The sequence below is a fragment of the Artemia sp. Qi Xiang Cuo genome, chromosome 7, assembly GCF_049724085.1.
Source record: "Artemia sp. Qi Xiang Cuo chromosome 7, ASM4972408v1, whole genome shotgun sequence".
In the NCBI taxonomy this organism is placed as follows: Eukaryota; Metazoa; Arthropoda; class Branchiopoda; order Anostraca; family Artemiidae; genus Artemia; species Artemia sp. Qi Xiang Cuo.
In genome coordinates, this window is record NC_142800.1 from 51,385,806 (window position 1) to 51,413,158 (window position 27,353).

General features: G+C 35.6%; 1 protein-coding gene across 3 annotated transcripts in view; it reads right to left on the minus strand.

The window, feature by feature from the left end:
• The window catches only part of flfl (serine/threonine-protein phosphatase 4 regulatory subunit 3 flfl), a 98,902-nt gene that overhangs the window by 31,329 nt on the left and 40,220 nt on the right, over window positions 1-27,353 (minus strand). The window contains exons 3-8 of one of the 3 annotated variants that reach the window (XM_089092381.1): window positions 26,009-26,163; window positions 23,596-23,739; window positions 20,552-20,688; window positions 16,623-16,784; window positions 14,211-14,391; window positions 11,952-12,101 (exon numbers count right to left, since the gene is read on the minus strand). In XM_089092381.1, the coding sequence (XP_088948507.1) occupies window positions 11,952-12,101; window positions 14,211-14,391; window positions 16,623-16,784; window positions 20,552-20,688; window positions 23,596-23,739; window positions 26,009-26,163 (929 nt within the window). Of the gene's footprint in view, window positions 1-11,951; window positions 12,102-14,206; window positions 14,392-16,622; window positions 16,785-20,551; window positions 20,689-23,595; window positions 23,740-26,008; window positions 26,179-27,353 lie in introns of all 3 variants that reach the window. The other 2 variants (XM_089092379.1, XM_089092380.1) reach the window with 2 other exon arrangements.

The following is a 27,353-nucleotide window of genomic DNA, read 5'->3' on the forward strand; positions in this document are numbered from 1 at the left end:
TTGATGCGGCCCGCAAGACCCTCGCCGCAACGCACTTGAAGGACCATATTACTCACCATAACAATACACAACGAAGTGAAAGGGGGTGCCATCTAGTATTGTCAAAAAAAATCCGTAAGCCTCATCTAGCATAGTTAGTTTGATTTTCAACAATCCAGTCCAGACCAATTGTTTTGGTATGTCACAATTTTTGTTTTTCAGCAACCCTTTCTCAAAGTTGGGGAAATACACCTCAAAAAATATTTTGTTTTTTGATTTTCTTTGTTTACTTATTTTTTATTTCAGTAAAATTTAGTGTTTGGGATACCAAATGAAAGCCAAATTATCTGGTCATGTTATGTGGCCATCTTGTGGCAAAACATTCCGAAGACAAAAATAACGCTTGATTTTGCAGTTGGGTGTCATCTAGCATATAGTGGGACGGGAAGATATGGTACACACTGGAACATTTCCCAGCATGTACCAGATGAAAACCAATCTACCAAATCGAGGGTAATTTGTTTTCAAAGAGGTTTAAGTACATCCAGGTTGTCAAAGGAGCATAGATATAACATCTCAGGAACAGAATAGGCATTAAGTTTCCACTTTCAGGAAACCTAGAGGGGAATACATATCCAGATTGTCAAAAGGGTGTATGTGCAATATCCCAGGAAAAAAGGGGGGTATGTTGGAACTTACAGAGCATATTACTGGGGATGCTGAACTAAATCAAAAGACTGTATGTCCGTCCAAGTTTGCCATAGGGGCATATTACGGCATCTTAGGAACGGATAAAGGTATTTAGTTGAAACCTAGGGACCTACTGAGGGGAATTTATAACTAAATATGGATGTTGAAATGGTCTATCTGCAATATATATATGATGGCTAAGCACATTAAGGCGAAACTATCAAGGGATATTGCAAAGTATATTGAACGAATCAATATGTACTCTATGCATGCAGATCGTCAAAAGGGCATATGAACAATATCTGAAAAACAGCTGAAAGGAATAAATTGAACCTTTGAGGGCTGCTACAACTCCTACTTATGCAATTAGTATTACTGCTATTGTGACTTTTTCAAACTGTGACTGCTTTTAACTGTTTGAATTTGTGACTACTTGCAACTGCAAATACTTGTGAATGTGACTGATTGTGACCACGACCCCAACTAGTTGTGACTACAGTTGCCAGTGCATGTGGCTTTGACTGTATCAACTACTTTGCTATAGCAAACAACAAGAAAATCCTTCAAACTGGAGCAATGCCAAAGAGGCAGGGATGGACTGGCTGGTAGGTTTTCGAGCTTAAAATCAACAACTGTTACTACGCAAGCCTGAACCCACAAGATTGGGTCATGCAACGAGCTTTAACAAAGTCAACATTGAACAGTTATTCTCAAACCCGAAGTCAGTTCTAGAAAAGCTTCCTTTTAATGCAAATGACACATACAACTATGACGAAAATTCTGTGACCACAGTTGACGTTCCTCCTAAAGTGTTTAGGGGGAGAGTTCAAATGATATTGTGCAAGGCAACATCATCCGAGAGAGGTGTCCTTGTGACCATTGTCAGGACTGTTTCTGCAAGCAGTCAGTATTTATCACCTTAATTTATATTTACAAGGAAAATTTTTCAGCCTCAAATTCTAACTGGTGCTCCAGCAAACTCAGCAGGTGGAGTCTGATCATCCAGTTGGAACAGTCAAGATCTATTTTTGAACTATATTCATCGCTTCAAGGATATATTCACATCGATTATTTTCCAAATTGCAACAAAGCAGTAGAAGAAGCTTTTATAAATTTTGTTTGGCAAAATACAAAAACAAAAAGTGCATTAATACAACTTCAAACTGAGTTTGAAAAGCCCTTCGCAGTGGATATCAGCAAGTTACCAAGTGATTTACAAATCAAGGTGATAGATTTGCGAAGTGACACCACACTTAAAATAGCTTTTAAGGGAAAAACCAACTTGGTGGATTTTTTTTAGGAAAAACTTTTTAGGAAAAGCTTTTAAGGGAAAAACCATTGATGAGCAATTGATTACTATGTTTTGTAGTATATATATTTGTGAGCAAACTATTTCAATTTTGAATTATCGAAAAAACAAACACTGTTCTCGGTTATTGGACATACATTTAGACGCAATATTACACGTCTCTACTACAAAAATGCAAGGTAGTGTAGAAAATGACTTGCAAGTCAAATGCAAGGTAGTGTAGAAAATGACTTGCAAGTCAAATGCAACAACGAAAATCTTATTGATTGTATAAAAGAGAAAAAATGTAGTAAAACCGTAAATGAAGCCGCTTATTTTCAATCCAAACGCATTTGTAAATAAATATTGTAGATATACTCTACTTATTATAATTTACCTACAATACTAGACGTACAGCTAGAGTTTAATGACTTGTGACCTAAGTGCGGCCCGCGTAATATCCCAACGTAAACTTTTGACCCTTTTACAACAAAAGGTTGCCGACCCATGGTCTACAACCCAATAATCTTTGCCTTACATACATAGACCACTGCTAAATAACTAGCAGCGAATATTTTTACACTCATACTTGTTGCCACAGGGAAGCTTAAAAAAAAATGATTCGAAAGGGACATCGGCACAAGCTTCATGGGCTACAGGGATAAATCCTTTTCTTCGGATGGTTCGGACTTCACGTGGAAAATGGACAGTATTTTTGTAATATAGAAGTTTTTTCTAAAACTTATCTGAAATTCGCAAACGGTTTTGACACGTCAAAAATCACAAAAAAAAGTTTTAATTTTACAGATGTTTCAAAAGCTTTGTAACTTTCGAGCATTGCCAAAAAACGATCCTTGGAGGAAAAAAAAACGCTTCATTTTTGCCATAGAATCTAAATGGTCATGGTTATTTTGGGCTATCATTTGAAATTTTGAAATTAGGCCTTGCGCCCCTATGCAGGAAACACCAGCCATATTAGCTAAAAAGTAAGTTAAATAGTCATTGAATTGAAAATTTACTCGTGACAAAGTAACAACTTTGCTTGATTTTTAATAAAAGAAAGCAATTAAAATTAAAAAGAAAGCAAGCCCTAAAAGCTAGAATGTAGGTTAAGTAGTCATTGAATCAAAACTTCACTCAAAGCGCTAAAAGCCAAAATGTACGTTAAATAGTCATTGAATATTATTCATTAGAAAGTTGCACTAAGTCAAAAACTTTGCCTGATTTTTAAATAAAAAGAAAGCCATTAAAATTATAGGAAAGAAGCCCAAAGCCAAAAAGAAGGTTAGGTCAAAAATTTACTCATGACTAAGCATGGGCACTGTTTCTGTTCTGTTTTTAAGGTACCTGTTTCTGTTCTGTTCATGCAAAAAAAACAGAAACAGAACAGAAACAGATGACCTGTTTTTTATTTGCCTGTTCTGTTCTGTTTCTGTTTTTATAATAGCTATTTCGTCCTGTTTCTGTTCTGTTTCTGATTTTATTTAAGTGATACGAGAATGAGATATTTGAGAATTTTTAACTTACAAAATGATTTTTAAAACATAATTTTAAATTGTGTAGAAGCGTGGTTATGCCTCATGTGATTTCTAGAATTGGAACGTAAGTAAAATGATGGAACTCAGTCTGTCAAGCGTATCAAATAGTGCTGCTTGATTGTTTCAGCTAGGCAGAATTAGGGACTTGGAGTCAGATGATAGTAGGTATTTGCGTAAGTGTTAGCAGTGGTGAATACATGGAGGACCCGCCCCCCCCCCCTAAGATTTTTTCCTGCACCCTCATTCCTTACTTTTTTTTCACTCCTTTGTTTAGAATGAATTTGTCAATTTCGTTAATTATTGGTACCTTTGTCACATTGGGTCCCCCCAAGATTTTGCTCATTGGTGGCCTTGTCAAATTAGGCCTCGCCAGAGATTTTATTTTAGATGCGCCCCTGAATGTTAAGACGGTAAAGGTGCAGTTTAATTCCACTAAAACGACGTATTGCTTACAGTATAGGCTATTACTCCGTCAATTAAGCAGGAAAGTTGCCCAGTTACTGTCCAGGAGAAGCAAGATACAAACAAATCCCTTATTACTGTGTATCCTGGTTCTAGTGGTAGGGGTAGGGCCTCTATCTCCTACATTATATGGGAAATAATTTGCACCTTTAGCGGCGAGAACTTTATTCTAACCTTTTTTATGGAATTTATGCTGCTAAATAACATTGACTTGCTACGATTACCGTGCTGACGTATACATGATAAATACTGATTATTAATTTGTAAAATTCTCTTAAATGCTTAGTCAGAGAGCAATGTAAATGTATTGAAGTCTTGTCCAGTAGAAATATAAGTTTTTGCTAGCAAATCTTTTTTGCATCAACGTAACAAGATAGCCAAATATACTTTTTCTCATGTTACTAAAATCATCTCTAAAATCCATAGAAATCCTTTCAAGGAAAAGTCTAGAGTTGAAACTAGCTGATTTTCTGGAAGGAACAAATTCTTATAAAATGCTGATATTCTTCTCTCATTCAATAGGATACCAATCTTCCGGTGAACACAGTATTTTATACCATACAGAAAAAGAAATTCAAAAAAGTAACACTGAGCAGTGAGTTATTTCATGTATCAGTCTCATAAATACCAATTATAGACAAGCTAATTCCCGTAAAAATTAATATTGTGCTTCAAATGGTCTAAGTTGGTATGAAATTGTAGTTGGGATATGTCATTTTCCTTTTATAAGCAGACAGATTCTTTGGCTTATTCTGCCAACAAAACAGTTAAGGAGGCAATTGGTCCCTTTCCCCCTAGTTATGCCAGTGAGGTGAAAGAGGTCAGATATTTGGGTGGAGTTGCAATTTTTAAAATAGTAGGCTACTGGAAGGTGCTTCTAATTTTGTAAAAAATCCTAAAATCAACTTTCATTTTAAGACAAGCATGATATCATTTTCTGATGACGACTTGAATTTTCCAACTAAAACTTCTAAGCTATCTCTCTGGGTATCCTATTTGAAAAAGGAATCACAGAAAGTATCAGGCGAAATTTCTGCAAAGCGTCTCTAAAGGCTAAGGGAGTCTCTACCATGACATTTATATACCATCTTAAAAGGAAGGATATAATTGATGTGCACAAAAATAAAGTATATGCGGCTGGTGAAGTAAATAACAAACCCAAACCAACTCAAAAAATATATATGTCAAGTCAGGCTGCTGCCCTAAAGAAAGCTCCCAATAGCATAGCAAGTAACAAAGAGGATAATGAATTATTTAAATATAGAATAAGAAGAGTAGACATACGACTATTCCTTATTTCTAGTCATAGGCAGCGCGATAGCGCTGCCTAAGTAAAGAACGATGTGGGCACAATGTTTTTTTTTTTTTCTCCATACCCGGGCACTTCGTATCACAACCCAAGGGGGGGGGGGGGTTAAGTTAGGCCCTGAGGGCATATAAGAACGATGTTGGCAAAATGTATCATTTATTATTTTGTTTCCTTTAGAGCACGGCACTTCCTATAGAAAGGGTCGTCGTAGAAACTTCAAAAGGGGCTCATTTGATTGGAAATCGAGAGTTCTAGTGCCCTTTTTAATAGTCGAAAGTGATTGGAGGGCAACTAGCCCCTCCCCCCCACGCCCATCATTCCCCCAAACACATCCAATCAAAATTTTGGGATAGCCATTTTGTTCAGCGTAGTTGATTTCCAGATAGAAAATATGTTTTTGAGGAGGACACTCCCCCACAACCCTCAGTGCAAGGGTTTTAAGTTATGCCTTGGGGGCATATAAGGTTTTTTTTTTTATAGAAGGCGTTGCTGTAGAAACTTCAAAACAGGCTCATACGATTGGAAATTCAAAGGGCTAGTGCTCTTTTTAATAGTCGAAAGTGATTGGAGAGCAACTAGCCCCTCCCCCACGCCAATCATTCCCCCAAACACATCCAATCAAAATTTTGAGATAGCCATTTTGTTCAGCGTAGTTGATTTCTAGATAGAAAATACGTTTTTGAGGAGGACACTCTCCCATAACCCTCAGGGCAAGGGTTTTAAGTTATGCCTTGGAGATATATAAGGTTTTTATAGAAGGCGTTGTCGTACAAACTAAAAAAAGACTCATTCGATTGGAAATTCAAAGGGCTACTGCCCTTTTTAATTGTTGAATATTATTGGAGTACAAAAAGCCCCCCCCCCCACGCCCCTACTTCCCCCCCAACACTCCCATAACAAGTTTGTGAGAGTCATTTTGTTCAGCGTAGTTGATTTGCAGATAGAAAATAGGTTTTTGAGGAGGACACTCCCCAACAGCCCTCAGGGCAATGGTTTTAAGTTATGCCTTGGGGGCATATACGGGTTTTATTGAGCAATGTCGTAGAAACTTCAAAAGGGATCATTCAAATGAAAATTGAAAGGGCTGGTGCCTTTTTTAATATTTAAAAGTGATTGTATAGCGACTAACTGCCCTCTTACGCCCACAATTTTTCCTAACACATCCAATAAAAATTTTGAAATATCAACTTTGTTCAGCTTAGTGGAAAGTTCTGGAAATTAGGTCTTTTAGGATGATAACCCCCTCAGAGCCCTCAGTGCAAGGGTTGTAAGTTATGTTCTGGGGGCATAAAAAGTTTTTATTGAAAGCGTTGTCGTAGAAACTTAAAAAGGGCTCATTCAATTGCGAATTGAAAGGGCTAGTGCCTTTTTTAATAGTTGAAAGTGATTGGATAGTGACAAAGGCCCCTCTCATGGCCCCCATTTTCCAAAACACATCCAATAAAAATTTTGAGAAATCCATTGTGTTCAACGTAGTTGAACCTTTTTGGAAATCAGGTCTTTTAGGATGATGACCCCCCTCAGAGGCCTCAGTGTAAGGGTTTTAATTTATGCTCTGGGGCATATAGGCTTTAAATAGAAATTTGTTGTATAAATCATAGGTAGCGCGATTGCGCTGCCTAAGTAAAAAACGGGGACACTCGAGAACGAGACAAGAAACGGGGACTAAGTAAAGAGGAGGACACTCCCTCAAAACCCTCAGGGCAAGGGTTTTAAGTTATGCCCTTGGGGCATATAAGAACGATGTTGGCACATTGTATTATTTAATAATTTTTTCCTTTAGAGCAGGCCACTTCGTATCGAAGAAGTTGTCGTAGAACCTTCGAAAAGGGCTCATTCAATTGGAAATTGAAGTGGCTTGTACCCTTTTTAATAGTCGAAAGTGATTGGAAGGAGAAATTAGGTCTTTTAGGATGATAACCCCCTCAGAGCCCTCAGTGCAAGGGTTGTAAGTTATGCCCTGGGGGCATATAAGGTTTTTATTGAAAGTGTTGTCGTAGAAACTTAAAAAGGGCTCATTCACATGGGAATTGAAAGGGCTAGTGACTTTTTTAATAGTTGACAGTGATTGGAAAGTGACAAAGGCCCCTCTCACGGCCCCCATTTTCCAAAACACATCCAATAAAAATTTTGAGAAATCAATTTTGTTCAACGTAGTTGAACGTTCTGGAACTTAGGTCGTTTAGGATGATAACCCCCCTCAGAGCCTTCAGTGCACGGGTTGTAAGTTATGCCCTGGGGCATATAAGGTTTATATAGAAAGTTGTTGTATAAATCATAGGCAGCGCGATTGCGCTGCCTAAGTAAAAAACGGGGACACTCGAGAACGAGACAAGAAACGGGGACTAAGTAAAGAGGAGGACACTCCCCCATAACCCTCAGGGCAAGGGTTTTAAGTTATGCCCTGGGGGCATGTAAAAACGATGTTGGCACAATTTTTTATTTTATAATTTTTTCCTTTAGAGCTGGCCACTTCGTATCAAAGAAGTTGTCGTAGAAACTTCGAAAAGGGCTGAATCAATTGGAAATTGGAGTAGCTTGTGCCCTTTTTAATAGTCGAAAGTGATTGGAAGGAGACTAACACCCCTTCCACGCCCACCATTTCCCGAAACACATCCACTCAAAATTTTTAGATAGCTCTTTTGTTCAGCTTTGGAATTTGAATGAATGGAACGCCCAACATTTCCCCAAACACATCCAATCAAAATTTGAGATGGCTATTTTGTATAACGTAGTTCAAAGTTCTGGAAATTCGGTCTTAGAGGATGACAACCACCCTAACAGACCTTAGGGTAAGGGTTGTAATTTCTGCTCTGTGGGCATATAAGATGTTTATAGAAAGCGTTATCGTTTCCAAAAGGGCTCATTCGATTAGAAATCGAAAGGCCTAGTGCCCTTTTTAATAGTCGAAAGTGATTGGAAGGTTTGACATTTTTATAGTAAAGATCGATGTGGGTATAATGCATTATTTTTGTTCCTGTTGTTATTTAGACCAGGGCACTTCGTATTGAAGGAGTTGTCGTGGGAATTTCGAAAAGGCTCATTCGATTGAAAATAGAAAGGGCTGATGCCCTCTTTAATAGTCGAAAGGGATTGGAGGGTAACTAATCCCCCTTCCACTCCCACCCTCCCACGCCCACACTCCCATTTGCCCATTATGTTTATAAACTAAATGTTGCCTTAAGATAAAATCAAAATGCACTGTGATAATGCCAATTCCCAATTAGGCATCTCAGCAGTATCCCAAGAACGACTGAGGGTATTATGTTCAAACTTTCGTTGCTACTTCTGCTCTTAAAATTTAAGCAAATCAAAATACCGTAAGTGTATCCAAGCTATCAAAGAAAGTAAACAGATTTTTTTGCGAATGGTATCAAGTTTTCCATTTCAGGTCAACTAGAGGAGGTATGAAACTAAAGCAAACAGTACTATTTGTGTCCTGATTTTTAAAAGGGTGTAGGTTGTTAAAAATTGTCAATATGTCAATATAAAACGAAAAGAAATTAATTAAAAAACTTTTTCCACAAGATAAATTTTTCAAAGAAAAGTAAAGAACTACATTAAACAAAAAATGAGCAAAAATAAAATCAAATAATCTACCAAGCGTGAAAATACCACAAATCAGCATCGATAAATAAATGAAACCAAAAACAAACAGAAGTTACAATAGATAGCCAAGTCAATTTGAAAATGAGATAAAACTAAAGTAAACTGGGTGCAAAAAACATATTCTTACCCAATCCTAGAACGAAGTGTCATCTTGATTAAAAATATACAAATGCAGGGTCAGTTTGACAAACATGTACTTATACCTAGCAATCAAAATGTTAATATTATTTGATTTATCAAAGTTATAAAAGTAAAAACATTTATATTTTTTTCAGTAAAGTGCAAATTACGTTCTGGCCTTGGGAAGGCATAGGGGTTTATTTGAGGGGTACTATTTGAAAAATTTTCACACAAATTGGCTTGGAAATAATTAATCTTAAAAGGCTGCCTTATGCTGTAAGGTAACAAAAAATTTTTTAATTGGCAGTATGAAGTGTCATTTTCCCGTGCATTTTTCTTCTTTCTTACTTTCTTTTAAGATGACTTCCACACATCAGGATAGAGTGGAGGGGGGAAGTATTGTCTGGAGGGGAAAATTTTTTCCTCCCAAATCAACTATATGCTCTGCTTAAATACTAATGACTTTGAGCTGACTGCGTAATTTCATACTGAAATTTTTTTTTCCCAAATGTCTCGAATAACTAATATGTATTATAAACATAAAAGTCTATTTTTGGAATGGGAAAATGAAAGAAAAATAACCATAAAGAAAAAAATGATAGCAATATTTATGTGCGCAGGCAATTTTTCGTCCCTATATTAGAAAAACTGCTCTTTTTGTGGAAAAAATGCTCCAAGAGTACTAGGTTTTCTCAAAAGTGTTACCACCACAGAAAAGCACTACCCATGGCAAGAGTAGTTTTTGATAAAAAAAAGCTGTTTAAAAAGCTGTTTTTTGAAAAAAAACAGCTGTTTTCTGTTTTTGCCAAAAAAAAGATCAGAAACAGAAACAGGTATTCTGTTTTTTGTTGACCTGTTCTGTTTCTGTTCTGTTTTATTCAAGCCCTGTTTATTTTTTTTCTGTTTCTTCAGAAAAACAGAACAGTGCCCATGCTTACTCATGACAAATTTGTATTTAGTCAAAAACTTTGCCTGATTTTTCAATAGACAGGGGCGCATATCCCTCATTTTGCACAATATTTCAAATGTTCTATTGTGCACAATTTCCCAGTTTGTACAAACGCATGCAAATTCAGAAACTATACTTTACAAATCCACATTCTAATTTTTCGTTTCTCTACCTTCCAAAGAAAATGATTATCTGGCCTTCGTCGGCCAGATCTATGTGAACCTATGCGCCTAATACTCCCTCAGACTTGAATTATCTTGGCAATTTAATGTCCTCAAATAATTTTCAACTTTTACAGAACTTTGTTCCATTCCCTATAGCCTATTAAATTATGACAAGGTTTACAGGGCTTTCTCGTACGCTAGGGACTCTAGTATGTACTCTTAGCACATCGTCATTAAACAAAAATAATCTTGGAAACACATCAATAATCTTGCGCCTAACAAACTATAATTTGGTGTTACTAGTGGACAGCAAAAATATCGTTTCTACATTTTAATCTTTCTTTTTCTTTAAAATTAGTCAAAATATTGCAAACAAATTCATAAAACTTTATATAAACACTCAAGACACAAGGAGGCACTCCCTGACTTTTAAGTTAGGACCATCGCGTCCATTATAGCAATTCTCATCAATACAAGTACCATGTAGAAATTCACTAAAATAAATATTGTAAGAAAAAGAACCTGATACGAGGTTTTGCTGCATTAAACGACATTTAATATTTTTCAGTTTTAATAACTCATCCGCGAATTTATGGTTCTAGGCTTTAAGCCATATTCTTAGCCAAAAAACCAGATACGAGTTTTTTGCTACAGTAACCGATAATTAGACTTATTCACATTTAGTCATTCATTTGCAAATTTGTGGACCAAGGGTTTGAGCCCAAATTTTTTAGCCAAACTTGAGCTAATTTCAAAGTTGGAAGAGTCTTTCACATCTTGCAAACAGAAAATGAATGGAGGTAGAATCCTGAAATCCCATTTCTTGGATCCTTATTAGGGTTGTATATCCATGTCCGAGTTTTATTTACCTAGCACACACATTTTCTAATTTCACTTAAAGTCGCTATCCTACAGAGAAAGGGGATTGGTACTTGAAAACACCTTCCTCAGCCTTAGTTTAGACTGTGGATCCATTCCTGAGCTCACCTTATTCACCTAGCACAGTAGTTTTTTAATTTAGTAAAAAGGTCCTCCTCTGAAATTTTAGCGAAATTTTAGGGGGATGGGTACTTGCAAACACCTTTCTGGGCCCCAGTTTAGACGGTGAATCCATTGCTAAGCGAACTTCGTTCACCTAGCACAATAGCTTTCGAATTTAGTGAAAGGTCCCCCTCTGAAATAGGGGGATGGGTAATTTAAAACACCCCCTAACACTACCAAAATGTTAGGGGGGGGGCTTGAAAACACCTTCCTGAGCCCTAGTTAAGATGTAAATCCATTCATGAGTGCACTTTCTTCACCTAGCACAGTAGCTTTCGAATTTAGCGAAAAGGTCCTCCTCTTAAATGGGGGGATGAGTACTTGAAAACACCTCCTAACAATACCAAAATGTTAGGGGGTGGGTACTTCCTGAGCCCTAGTTTAGACTGTAATTCCATTCTTGAGCGCACCTTATTCACCTAGCAGAGCAGCTTTCGAATTTAGTGGAAAGCTTCTCTTCTGAATTGGGGGGATGGGTACTTGAAAACACCCCCTAACACTAACAAAATGTTAGGGGGCGGGTACTTGAAAATCCCTTCCTTAGCCCTAGTTTAGACTGTACTTTCATTCCTGAGCGCACCTTATTCACCTAGCAGAGCAGCTTTCGAATAAGTGGAAAGTTTCTCCTCTGAAGTTTTACCAAAATATTAAATTATTATTAATTGTTGACGATTAATTATCTATGATTAATTGTTAATGATTAATTGTTTATCATAACACTAAGCACAATTTGTACACAAACATAACACATAAAAACTTATGTGAAAGAAGACACAGAAAGAGTAAGTGTAAAAATAGTAACCTTGTAAAATGCCTCTCGACTCTGTTGTTGTAAGGTTTGGCTGAAAGTGCAGAACTCTTTTAGGAAGCAGACCAAGTCCCGTCTTTTTTGGTCATCCAAAGTTTCGTCGGATAGCTGGTTAAAAATCTCTGATAAAAATCTTTCATCTTCCTACAAACAAAGAATTCAGAATAAATTCATTGCAATTAGAATTTAATTCCTAGTCAAGTTATATGTAAATGCATAAAGTAATGGACATAAAATTTCCACCAAACCAGGCTCACGCCTGCAACAAAATTTACTACTAGTAGAAATATTCGCTTAAGCATTTATCAATCTTTAAGACGTAGTAATGGTACATCGAATGAGAAATTTTATTTTCAAACAATTTATAACCCCAAATCTTTTTGACTCACTTGCATATTTTTTGACATAATCAGTAAAGGTTGTGATAAATTTTCAGCAGTAGAAAAGCATTAAAGATAAAGGTAAGGAATACGGCGTTGGACTTTACAGTCCCTATCAGCAGTGCTGGTCTCCGTTACATGGCCAGGAAGTGCAATGGGGGGGGGGGGGGGGCAGCCATCCTGTGATTTTCCACAACCTTCCTGTTTATCTTCCCCAGATTTCTCCAGGTACCCATTTAGAGCTGGTTCAACTCTGGTTGAGCTTACAGAGTCGCGGCACTGACCCTCTTTCCAAATCAAATAACCACCGACACCAGGAACCGAACTCCTATCCACACTGACAAGGACACTATGCGAATGGACATGCAAAGAGCAAAAACTAAGTCACATGAAGTCTAATTACCCAAAATCAGACCAGTTTACAAAAGTAGAAATACAGAAGTAAGATAATATAGATATATAAGATAAAGATATATAATAGTAAATAAATATTATTAAGATAAGTAAATATAAGTAGTAAATATAATAGTAAAATAAATATAGAAAAGTAGAAGTAAGAGTTGGAGGTTGAGCGTATGAAGGAAAAAATAAGACCATGTCACTTATCAACTCAGTTTGCAATTAGTCGTGAGGTAGTCCTAGCTAAAATATAAAGAATGTAAACATAACTGCACACAGGGAGAGGTAGGGGAAAATCCCTCTTCTTGAAACTGATTCGACAAACCCTCCCCAGTAAATTAAAGGAAAGTTAACTAAGAATTTACTTTTTGGTATTTGAGACAAAAAAAATACTTGACATTTATTTTACTTTTAAACATGCCAACTTTTATCTGTCACTAGTTAATTTGCGAATAATCCATGAAATTAGTAAAATTGCCATCTACTTTTTACATAACAAGAACCAATTTTAAGTGTCCCTAATTGTATTTTTTGTCGCTTAATTAAGTCAACCTGAAAGATATTGTTTTCATTGTGATATTTCTATCCTAATCTATGCAAAACAGACAGGGAAAGAGGGGTAATAACAAAACTTAACAAGGACAAGAATTAGAACAAAATCTATACACAAAGGAAAAAATGATTACAGCGAATTTGGGTCATCATTGACCTGGTTTTTATGATGCATTGGAATGATATTATTTCCTGGATTAAACCATTAAAAAAATCCTTTGACAGCTTAGGGATAAAGTTTATTCCTCTTTCTTAGCAAACAGCGATCTTTGTACTTGCATCAAGTTCCTGATCAAACTTGGTGCAAATTATCCAAACTCTTCTGCAATCGAAAGTTTAGGTAAAAACTCATAATCCCCCCAAACCAAAAGTCTTTTAGTATTTCCTCCATTAAATGTTTTTGGGTACCCCCCGCCCCCCACTCCCCCGGTATCGATGATAAATTGATAACTGAGTTGTTAAGTGCCAAGGTTTTATCTTTTCCTTGGTACACTCAACTCTTCTCAATTCTTATGCGAGCATAAACAGACAATTGTTTTGTTAAGTGGCGGTTGAATATAAAACAACAAAATTGCACCACTGGAACCTCCATAGGTAAAAATAACATTTCGGAGAATTATAGTCTTTTGTTTTCCTTTTCTAACGAAAAAAAAAAACGTTTTAGTTATTTCCGCACTAAAAATACGGAATATCGAGCAAATACTTCATATTATCTAGTGTTTTGGAACGCCAATAATAGCTAGTGACTAATTTCCGTGAAACCTTAATTTGCTTTTGGAACCCACCCATAGTCTAATCACATTAAGACCGAGTCTCTAAATGGCAGTGTAGACTCTTTTCCCAAGATTAACAACAAACTATCATTCTGTTTGTATCACTTATTCTTGGAAAATCACAATATAAAAACGATTTAGTAACTTGCCTGTATTAAAGAAACTATTTCAACCTTGTTGAAAAATATGAAAGACGAAAGGGAAGACATCAGATTCTCTTCAAAAACTGATGGTGGTGGCAATATGACATCTTGTATATACTGAACTCTGTACGTCTGATGGATTTTGGATAACAATTCAGGATTATTGATAGACACTACTTCTCTGAATCTTAAAAGAAAAACAACTAGTTATCCACGTAAAACAATTTTCAAAATATCTTTATATTTAAAAAACCTAGATGATTAAAAACAGGGGATGTAGGACAATTTTTTTTGATCAGGAAATCATGCTATTGCGTCAAACATGTTTCTACATATGTCGCTATCGCATGTACGGCGAATCAAAAGTTCTATTTACATCGGCCGAAAAACTAGGGCAGGGTATTCAAGTCTAGACATGTAGTAATTTGACTTTAGTGTTCTTGAAAGCTTGCCTGTTATTTCACATTCTCTAAGTTTTAATACCCACTTACGTCTGGATTGAAAGGGTATTAATGCATAATTGGAGCTCTTGGGATGGAAACATGTTAAGAAAATTCTTACTTCATAATATACATATAAATTGCTGTTCAAACATTTTGAAGCCACTTCAACTATACTGTACCCCCAACCCTCCCTAATGTGCAAATATATAAACCACGTTATGTATTTCATATGTATTTTGCCATGCGCCACTCGTGTTTCAACTCGATACCCATAAATTGAATCAAAGTTGACGAAACCAAGAAACAGAAAAAAACATGGGGAATGTATAATTTGGGGTACATATTTGCATATTTGCACTTTTGTGGGGAGGGGGGGGGGTTATAATACAGCGGAAGCGGCTTCAAGACATGTTAGCAGCCATTTATCTGCATATTATGAAATAAAAATCTTTTCTTGAAGATACTAAAAATTGCGAACACTATTTTGAAAAAGCGAGATACCTCGAGTGATATTAGAAATTGTTTTAATAAATCTCTTTTATAAGAAAGATGATAAGAGAAAGTAAAATAATTACAGAGAAATTGGCTTTATCTTGGAAGGAAGCAAATAATTTAGTGCGATACTACTTATAGACTATAAAAAGACATTTAATTCAACTGATAGAAAAGCTTTAATGGATGTCCTATCAATGTATGGTATACCGAATAGGTACATTGAAGTGATTCCAGTGTGGAATCTCGAGTCGAGCAGGCTTGCGTCTATCCCCATTTATATAGGTTTTTTATACGATTTCTGAGACCACACTGACTAAGCACAATTAAACGAGAAAACAGAGGAAAACGAAGAAAAGACGACGTAAATCAGAACCACCGACAAAAGAGAGAAAAATTCAAACATTTCGGTCTCAGTGCTGAGTTCAGAATACAAAAAAAGCACACATAAGAGTCCTGAGGATAATATAAAAATAATAGCCTTGAAAACAAACACTAAAATAAAAGGGACCCTCTCCCAAGCAACGAGGGCCTCTTCAACATTTGATGTCATATACCCGTTGACGTCACATAAAGACCAAGATTTTTTATATGCATATGTAGATTACAACCTTTTGCGTGGTTAAAATTTATGAAACTAAAAGTTTTTTCAGCTTGATTCCAAAAAAAAAAAATAAAAAAAAAATAAAACTATGACACAAAAATGTCAATCATACCAGAGGAAATCATCTTCTACATAATATTCACTTTGATTTGAACATGTTTCAATATACTTATATATATATATATATATATATATATATATATATATATATATATATATATATATATATATATATATATATATATATATATATACATATATACATATATACATATATATATATATATATATATATATATATATATATATATATATATATATATATATATATATATATATATATACGTTTTTTTCAACTACCAGTCAATCGATTTTTATTTGTTTATCAATGACGGAAGTTGGCTGATTTTATCTCACCAGTGTTTAGTTCTTTTCTTGAAAGAAAGAAAGAAAGAAAGAAAGAAAGAAAAAAAAACAAAAAAAAAAAAAAAAAAAAAACCAACGATTGATAACGTAAAGGACATTTAGACACAACAATAGCACAGATTTAGCCGCATCCTTGAAGCAATGTAGGGTTGTACATATTTTGTTTTCGTTCTTTTTATATTATTTGTTTACTATTTTATTGATTTCCACTTTGTGGAAGTGGTAAGCGGCACATATATTATTCATACATGTGCTCGGAAATAAATGACAATAATGCAGGGCGTAATGAAAAATCAAATAAATTAAACAGTAAAACAAGTAGAGAAAAAAGAAAGAAGTACATATGCTGGATTGGATGGTTCAAGAATAAAAAAGAAGAAAGGAAGATGAACCCAAATTTAGAACATAACCAAAGAAGGAAACTAAAAACAAAAAGACAGAGGTCAAACTTACTTGGCCATTTTTCTAAGGTATTCCCGATGACATTTAGGCTTCTTTGCATTTGGATCGTACTCCAAACAACCCACTACATCAAATATTACATCTTCAGCAAACATTATCTCAAACAATGCATTTTTGTTCAATAAAAAGATGTTCTTAAAAATTTCATATAACCTGGAATAAAGAAACAAGTAAATAAGGACTCCAATGCAGTAAAAATAAATAAGTTTAAATCAAAGATTCGAAAACAGTTTGGCAAGGTAAAACAATTGCCAAACAAGGTTGCCATAGATAACTTTTCCAAAAAAAACCCAAAAATGGAAGGAAATGTGAAAAAAAGGAAAGATGAGATGCATAATAAATTGCAAAGGTTGGTTCAACTACTAGGCCTACTACTAGAACTCACCTATGGCCAACGCAGCTACGAACACTCCTCCATCACCACAATCTATTCAAAGCTTCACCCCCTCCTAAGAACCTACTTAATAGAGAAGAAAAAATAAAGACCTTGTTTCATTCAGTTTTTCCAAGACAAGATATATCCCCAATGCTAATTTTGATGAATTTTAGGCAAAAATAAGATAAGCGTATAAGACCCTAGCGTAGGAAATTAAAGCAACTATTTCCAATGTTTCTTTTAAGTATACCATGCACGAGTGCAATAGGGTCCAATCTTGGGTAGGGGTGTGGGCACAATGCATCAAAACACGAAAAGTGCGTACCTAGGCCAGTCCTTTTTTAATTTGTCAGGGGGAGTGGCGTGACCAATCGTTTGATTTTTGTTTATTTGCTACCAATCAAACCCTGACACTGTCAAGGCCTTGAAACTTTGTCCGTTATTTTTGGATGAGTTGAGAAACGTTTTAGTGTATGAGCCCTTAGAAAATCCTTGGCTAATAAGCAATATGCAGTTTGGTTTTAGGAAAAGAAAGTGACAATAGAGCAAGTATGGGGAAAGATTATAAAAGAGTAGCTATTTTGTTGGATCTTGTTAGGGCTCTTGATGCGGTTAGCCGTGACCTTCTTCTATCCAAACTTTCCATACAACAGAACCATAGCAGTACTTCTCAATTTTTATATCTTTTCTATCTGATAGGACCCCATACCCAATGTTGCATGATTAGTCATCAGATACTAGTAATACACTATTTTGAGTTCCACAGGGACCAGTTTTAGTTCCTTTACTTGTTTGTTGCTTGTACATGACTTACATCGATCAATTCCGGGTAACACTTTCCGCTACGCTGATACGAAAACACATTTAAACAACATTGCACCTTCAATCACTGATGATACCCTAATTTCAGTCACAGCTAAGACAGTATCTTTATTAGAGACAAATTAAGTAGATTTTCTACATCATATAAACTCTTGAGTAAAGTTTAATAAGCTAAATTTGAATACAAGTAGATCAAAATACAGTCTTTCCTGGATCTACGAATTATTGCCCGTAGATTACAGGGATGCCAACAGAAAATGGAGAGATATCAAGAGTTAGATCTGTAAGATACTTAGGTCTCACGGCACATGAGACTGTGTCTTTAAGAGAACATTATTTGAAAAAAAACTACGTTTTCTAAAGAGTTAAAGAGGCTGAGTTACAAGGTCGAACCTTAAAACGTACTGGGTTTTGGAGGCACAGTTGGGGGGGCGGCCGTCCGCCAAAACCCTCGCTGTCGCAGCCTTTAAATAAAAAAAAAGTTTTTTAAACAGAAAGTAAGGAGGGACATTAAAACTTAAAACGAACAGAAATTATACCGTAGATGAAAGGGGCTGTGCCCTCCTCACCGCCTCGCTCTTTACGCTAAAGTTTTTATTGTTTAAAAAAAAGAGTTGTGAGAAAGTCAAACTTTAGCGTAAAGAGCTAGGCGTTGAGGAGGGCACAACCCCTTTTATATACGGAATAATTTCTGTTCGTTTTAAGTTTTAATGTCGCTCCTTACTTTCAGTTTAAAGAACTTTTTTATTTAAAGGCTGCGAAAGCGGGAGGTTTGGGGGGCGGCAGCCCCCAAACTGTGCCTCCTAATCCCTGTACGTTTTAAGGTTCGACCTTGTAACTCAGCCTCTTTAACTCTTTAGAAAACGTAGTTTTTTTCAAATAATTTCTGCACTTTTTTGTACAGTTTATTACTTATTATTGCTTGACTAACTGTTAGCTGATCGTGTCAGGAGTTAAAGTTGGGGGCTGCCGCCCCCCAAACCCCCCGCTCTTGAACATTCTAGTGTTAAGACTTTTAATTCCTGATTACTCAAATCACGTCGTACAGGGTGCCTCCCAATCCCTGTACGTTTTAACGTTCGAACTTGTGACTCAGCCTCTTTAACAGCCCCCCAACTGTGCCTCCTAATCCCTGTACGTTTTAAGGGTCGACCTTGTTACTCAGCCTCTTTAACTCTTTAGAAAACGTAATTTTTTTCAAATAATTTAGTAACTCAGCCTCTTTAACTCTTTAGAAAACGTAATTTTTTTCAAATAATTTAAAAAAGAAACTGAGTTTCTTTTTTAAAGTTTAAATTCAGTATATAAAAAATTTGCTCTGACAGTGAATCCAACCCGGGTTTTCTGCCTGACAGTCTGGAGTATCAACCGCAGGACTAAAGAGACACAATTGTCAATGTTTTTTAGTAAATGGAATCTATTTTTGACGCAAGCAAATTCCCACAAAACTTGATATTTGGTTTTTGGAAAATAGGGAAGGAGTGATCAGCATTCAGCTGAAATTTCGAAAATAAGCTCCCAGGCCCCAGGAAAGCTTATCCTCTAAATTTCAGCCCGATCAGAACAACGTTAAAGGGGGTTGTGGTGGGAAAAATTAACATGGGCTATTATAGGAAAACGAGGTTTTTCGTAAATATAAATTCTGGGGATAATTTTTTCGGTCTGAAAATATCAAAAGACCCTTACAGGTCGAATTCTGCTTCGAATGAGTCCTCATTCACATGGATCAATTTCCAACTGTGGTCTGTAGGCGTGGATAAGAAAAAAAAAAGAAATGAATTTTAAGTGGCTATATTTGGTTTTTTGAAAACAGGGAAGGAGTGATCGGATTGAGCTGAAATTTCGAGGATAAGCTCCCGGGCCCTAGAAAATCTTAACCTCTAAATTTCAGCGCAATCGGACAACGTTAAAGGGGGGCTGTGGTGGGAGGGTCAAAACTTCTGGCCCAGTTTACCCCATGAAGATAAAGTCGGAGGAGGATGAAATTTTTCAAGTTTCTTAGTCTGAGCTTGGGCTACAAAATGCGATTACCGCCGTCTCTCTGCGACCTCTAGGACCTGAAATCGCTTAACATTGTGGTGGGTCGCCTCTTTATAGAGGCACAAGTGTGCCTCCTTGATAAGGCAAACAACAGTACAAAATTATGCGGAAATTTAGGAATTATAAGAACACAAAAATATTCGTTCCCTTTGAGTGTTTTAAGAACCATTCATTTTCACTTATACACCCATAGTTCCTTCATTATTAAAACACTTAGATGGACATCTTCCCTCTGACAAGTCAAATAATAGGTGTGTCAAAATAGTGCAATTCATCAGTGTATTCGTGTTTAGAATTCAGTCCCTTGTGCTTCCTTCAGATTATTTTTTCTCCGCCCTTAAGATACGCGCGGTAGTTCGTGATACGTTGGAGTCGACTCGTTGTGGCTTCTCTACAATTTATAGAAGTTGTAATCTATGAAATGTTCAGATATGGCCTCACTTAGAATTGGGGGGTTCCCTCTTTCTGGTGCAAATGACTGTGTAGCACGGGGGTGTTCGACGTCAATTACAGGCATTCCAGAAGTCCTGGATTGTGAATTGCAAAAATTGTTTGCTTCCAAATTACAATTGTTTAACGTTTTTTCAAAAATATGTCGATTTTATGAAACTATAGAAACAAGAAAAATATATCTTTGACATATTCGGCATTATGAACATAATTGAAATTTATTCTTGCTTACCTATGTAGGCCAGTGATATTGTCAAGGTCTTCACACTCGTGAAATAAAACTAGTAGTTTTCTAATGTAGTTATCAGTTTCTAAAGCTAATGCCAACTTCTCTCTCCTTGCTGCAGTAGTTAAACAACTATGTACAATCTAAAAAAAACAATAGTAAAGAACGACCTAACGTTGTCATTGCTATCCCGGGCACGCTTTAAAGTGTATTACTATAACAAGTCATTTATGGTTGTAACCTACGATTATGACGTGATTCGTCACCTTGTATACGAAGATCCAGTTTTTTTTTTTTTTTTTTAAAACTGATTTTATTTAAATGCTGAGTTTTGTTAATTATAAAAGGCATTAGATATAGCAATTTCCTTTAACACGAGTCTTTAAACAGCTACAAACATAAAATATAAAAACATAAAAAAGACATATATACAAATATAAAAGTATATCAAGAAATTTATGGGCACTCTCAAAGAACTTTTTTTTAGTTTTGGTCCAATCAGACAAAACATGGTTTAAAAGGTAATATTTTCAGGGATGTATGTTGTGCTGCCTATTTTAGTGTTATGTGCAAAAAAATTTTTTTTACATAGTTTAAAAGTTTTAAATTACAACATTTCTATACATGATTATTCCTGATTATTATATTATTAAGGCTTTTTAAAAGCCTTCATGACAAACGTGGCGTTGTAACAGTGACAGAAAAAATGTCTTGCGGATGAACATAAGTGTCAAATTTGAAATTTTAGACTTAAGTTTTTATCAACCAAGAAGAAGTGCCTACATCAAAATGTGCTGAAAGGATTATAAAACTACAAATATCCTGATACACCAAGCACGTATATCCAATAATATACCTGCAAACAAAAAGGAGAGAGCCCCCTTCAGAGAACACGTCTCGTCTTAAAACACAGTTTGTGTCTACAAAGTGGATATGCATCTCAAAATGGAAGTGAAAATAAATTACCCATTTGCAGGTCAACTTATGACCTGCAGGTCGAGAGGTTCTCCATTTACTAATTTCAAAGTGACCCGTTCCGAAAAAAAGGTATGATATATAAAAATAAATTATAAAACACAAAAATGAAACGAATATTTTGAGAAAAAAAAAAGAAATTGAAAATAGATAAACACGTACTAAAGAGAATACTTTAGTTTGATGAGTTGCGGGGAAAACAACACTATTCTGTGAAACTTTTACCATTATTAGGCAAGCATTGCGTATTTTTCTCTCGACTATAGATTTTACTCGACAACACAAATATAACCACACTGATGCGCCGCTAAATAATTATTATGGAGTTACCTAAGCGAAACAATTATAGATATTATAAAAACGAAATATTACCATGGAGTTACAAATGATAAAATATTACCATGGTAATTTCAAAATATTTTACAAAAGCATACAGATTTATCAAAAAATGTGACAAGTTAATGTGTACTTGATATGATGTAATTAAATATTAAAGGACAATATTCCTCGGAATATAAAGATTAACAAATTCCGACAAATCTAAATAAATTCCTAAACATACATTATATTTTGGGAAACAATACAAGTTCTTTAAGAGTTTTGCTACCAGCTACAACCACGCTGCCTATCAGGTTCTTTTTCAACTTATTGCGTTGGTGCCAATAAAGCACCCTGCAGTGGAAAAAGTGCCGTAGCAAAGTAACAATGCTACTTGGCAGTTTTCAAATTTGTTGGCAGATTTTGTCTGAAAATACCATTTTTAAATATAAAAATATTTATTGTTCAAAGAAAACCTGTCAAAACACAAACTGTGCTGCTAAAGTGTCGGCAGTTTTTGGAATTCTGTCAAATTCTGCTACTGGCAGCTTTGAACTGTTTCCTTGCCTCATAGCACCATTTGCAAACTGCGAGTTTTTGGAAAATGAGTGCACAGACTGTTAAAAACACTATTAATGACTTCACAAATAAAAACAAATCATTGAGAATCACGCAATTGCCATTGTTAGGTTCGCGTTAAAGATATGGCCAAAAATATTGAGGAATACGTCAAACAAAATTTTTGTCTTATGACGTAATTACTATAACAGTTGATAAAAGTCCATTCACTAAGACTAAATGAAAGTACCACTGACCCAAACATTCCTTTAGGATTTGCCTTTTGGCCTGCAGTCAAAAACGACTACCAACCTCTCATCTACTACCAACCATACTACCAACCTTGACGAGTCCGCAGCCTGTGTAGTAATCAGTCACAATCACCGTCAGAGGCAGAAAAAACATACTCAAATATTACTTTAAATGTGCACTATCTTTCTAAAATCGTAAGAATTCCTTTCTTAAACCTCAAAGAGTATGTATATCCTGGCTTAGAAACATTAGGTCTCTAAACGTGAATAATAAACGATGGGAACTGAGTATATAATATGATGATGATGACAATGAATCATACAGACATGATGCATCAAATAATGAAGTTTTACCATATTCCACTTTGATCTAGTGCTGGTAGAACGAGTTTATAAGAAGTAATTACATGTGAGCACTAACTTCCAATTGAGCCTCTAATGATCTCTCTACGATGTTCCAATACTGTCGACACTGAGGAACCTGGAAAAACGTTACAATTCCTGATTAGCTTCAGGCGGCAATTCTTTTTCATTAAGACGATTCCTTTCCGGCCATGTACAGACAACAATTCCAATGTGCAATAAAAACTTTACAGAGTCGTTGAGGATATTTCACACAATTAATCCGAATGTATATAACTTTATGGCACAAGCAATTCACCTAGTAATAGCTGGTGCAATTTAGCCTAGGCTCATCAGTTGAGACCAGTTTACACTCCCTTTAAAGGAGCGTAAAGCCAAGCAAAAAATATTTTTTCGAAAGAAAAAAAACATTAACGCTTTGAAGAAGAGAAGACTTTCAGCTAAAATCTACATCAGAACCTACACATTACTTAGCTATTGTACAAAACCGCTATGCAAGCGATCTGATGCATACAACAAATAGTAGGCGATTTCCAAGGCGAAAATTGAAGCATATTTAAATGCAGTTAGCAACACACTACTTGCCTCGCTAATTTGGTCTAATTTACTCATTTCTGGATTGGGTAGCTCAACGGCTGGTGATGGATCTGAAAGCTCATCAAACCTTTCATCTTCATCATCTTCAACGAAGTCTTGAGTGATGTCAACACTTGGATCCTTTCCTTGTACCTAAAATTAGCATATTAATCTTAGAAAATGTGAATTGAAATCCTATGGAAAAGATTACATCCAGCTAGAATTGTAGCAAAAGTTTGCTTTTTCAGTGGATCTACAAAATTGCATGCAATGTACTTGTTTTTCAGGAATCAGGAATGATTTTGAGATTTTTGTCATTCAACCTTTATAAAGTTGGCGATTTTCCGGAAGTTTTTGAAGTCTAAGACCGTAGATCCCTCCCTCCTCTTTATGCTTGTCAAAAATTCAAAACTGTTTAAATTTTTTCCACTCTATCAGCAACAACAAGAGGGATCTCTTTACTCAACTCTTCAGCCCCTTTTCCCAGGATATCAAAAGTGCAGTCGTGATCCTCCCTTGCTCTGTGTTGCAAACAAAATACTTTGTTGCATCTACACTCACAGGGCATTAGCTTAATTTTCTTCTTGCACATTCCACATCTAGGTGTTCTTACTTTTGATTTAGTGCCACAACTAGATTCAATACCAATGGCATTTTGTTCTTTTTCAATGGGATATTCGTCAGCAAACTTCCTCCGATTATTTCGAGAACAAACACTGCAGAATTCACTCTGCTCCGAAGTTGTATAATAGCCGCATCTACAAAGTTTTCGAGAAGGAATGTACTTTTCGGATTTTTCACTCATAATAAGAAACGTAGAAACGTTACAGCTACTTTCAATAACAAGGCTTTTCATGGCCAACACTGTCTAAGTCAACTGGTTAGATTAATTTTCATTCTTTTTCTCAAGCGCTCCACCAAAAGAAAAAAACAAAACATTTGTAAACACTATGATTTTTGCACTTACGAATTTTTAGAATGATTTATTAGTGGCATTTCTTCTAGTGTCAACAATTATTACAGTTATATTACGAAACACAGTATTATTAACCAAATCATATCACGTAATCGCATCTTGAAATATCTATAAAAACCTGTTTGAAAATATGAAAAATGCATAAAAATGTATTCCTACTATTAAAGCATTTTAAATTAAGATAGGTAAAAATACTTAAAAATTAAGGGAAGGCTAAAGATCAAAATAACCCGAAATAAATTTGGGAAGCACTTTCTTTTATTGTTTCCGCGCGGACATTAAAATCGTCAACCAAACAGTCAGTTATTTTGTGAGATTGGCTCTCGCTCTCCTTAAGCCAAGGTTGAAGCCCCAAGTCAATGCTCTATGGCTATAAACCATTTCGTTTAGTAGACATACGCACCTAAAACGCCAGCCAGGTTTGATTTCATACTACTAATGGGGTGGAAGATTGTTTTTTTCCGAAACCCAATGCACATAGCACCTCACAGTTCTGATTTTGTGTGATTTCAGATTTCTTCTAAAGTAATTTAAATGACTAAGAAAGACTAATTCTTTATTGTAAATATAATTATATTTATTTTCATTTTCATAACCTAGGTTTTTCATTTAATTTTTGTCTGTTTTTCTAACCCCAACATACGGAAAAAAAAATCATTTTTGTATCCAAAAAAATAGATATACCCAATGTTTGCTTGGTATTCTCAATTTGGTCACAACCTCCTTTTTTATCTGTTTAATTAATCACATGCTCAATAGCATTTAAAAACAAGTTATCTTTTGAAGCAGCTGGCAGCATAAATTTACCTGGAAGATACCATACAATTAAACGGAGAAACAGAGAAACAGCACTGACCAGTTTGTCCCCTTCCCCCTGGCTTAGGTTGGCGAGCAATGTCATATAGCCATGTTATAGCCATTTAGCTAGCATGCTAAAAACAGATGAATAACTGGTGAATGAATCTAAAATAGATGTCAGATCTTCAAAACTTATTTACTAAGCTTATTTACTAAAATATACTAAGTTTCCAGAAACATACAAATTTTCTTAGCACTCTTTAGGTAAAATTTAAGTGTGGTTCATTAAAAAGTATTCCACCTAAAGGAGATTTCTAAGTCGCTTTATGGATGCAGAACAAGTTGTAACGCCACAGGAGGGGGGGGGGGAGGAATCCATAATCAGAATTCCGGTTCCCCATCAAGATTGGTTAACTAAACACCCAAAGACATTTTTTTGGAAAACGTCATAAAATGCAAAGAAACCTGGTTCATTTGACCTAACAACCCGCTTTTATAAACATCGTGTATCTCAATGAAGGCTCCAAGCGTCTACACCTATAGTGCACATATACAGACAATTGTAAGGCAAATAATTTATATTAAAAATATTTTAGTAGACTAATTTGCCAAACAAAACGGAAGTAAAAATCAATATGTCCATATTACCTGACAGATTTTCTCCCATATCTCGTCACAGCCAGCTCTTTCTTGAAAACTTAAGGCAAGATCGTAATTGTCACCTTCAGACCATACTATTAGAGTTTCTTGTTGCTTTTGGTAAGCTGTATCTGGCTGAATTTTCGACTCAAGAAGAACATTGCCTAAAACAGATAATTCTATCTTTCCGTCAATATTCTAACAGCATTCATCAGTCAATCAATTAGTTCAAGGAATAGTCAGAAATACAACACAAGAAAACAGAAGAAAACAAAGAAAAGAAAAAGAAGCTTAAAGTAGAAAAGAAATAGATTTTAAGTTCTGCCTAACCGGCAGACATCAAATTATTGAAGCATTCTCCAACACTAATTAGTGAATAAATATATCTCAAAAATCCTTTTAAGGAGGTATGGTAAACATACATATGATCCTTAGGGGAGAATTGGGGGTAGTCGAAAATGTGGACATCCTTGTAAGAGCCACCCAATGACGTAAAAGCAACACTCTGGAAGAAATACAATATGAACTGGGAAAACCCCAGACTCCCAAGTCCATAAATACACTTTTGTTTACAATCAGATCTGCCAAAGAACTCATTTGATTCCCTCCCCCATAAACTTCAAGCAATGCAAGCCCCAGCCTGTATATACGTAAGGGATCATTTATAAAAGGGATTCGACAGAACTGCAAGGACGTCATTGGAAGAAAAAGGCAGGGGTCAACTGACCCCATCATTCATGAAGATCGTAAAATATGAGCCAAACAGTGGCCCTTCTCAAGAAAATATATTTTCTTGAAGGGTCGGGGGTAAAATAGCAGGATCCTGTCTTGCTAATTCATCTACTAGAAAGAAGCTTGATGATGTCCAAAAAAACAGCTGACAGTTAAGCACCTGGTTATCTGATTAGCTTTAAGTAACATCTTATCAGTTTGATTAGTAAAAGAAGCCTAGGATTTTCCTCATTAACGCTGATACCCCAGGAAAATACTTAGATATTCTGTCGAAGAAAATACATTTTTATCAACTAACAATAATTCACATATGATTCTTCTGTATTTTGTGTTTTTTAATTTCCAACCCTCCCCCATTCCATCCAAAAAGAAAATTAAGCGCATGCACACTCTAAACCAATAATTTGGTCACCACTAATCAACCCCCGATTGTATATAAGTTTTATACTCCCCAAATGATGCATACTGCTCTAGCCTTGGGGGAGAGAGGTATTAGAAAGTTTTAAAGGGGAATCAGTCAAATGCCTAAAAACCTCTTTTCTGGGTACTAATCTTTTAAATTCCCCTGGTAGAGGTGTCTTGTAACAGTTTTATCGTCTTGGAGGAGTGAGGGTAATTTCCC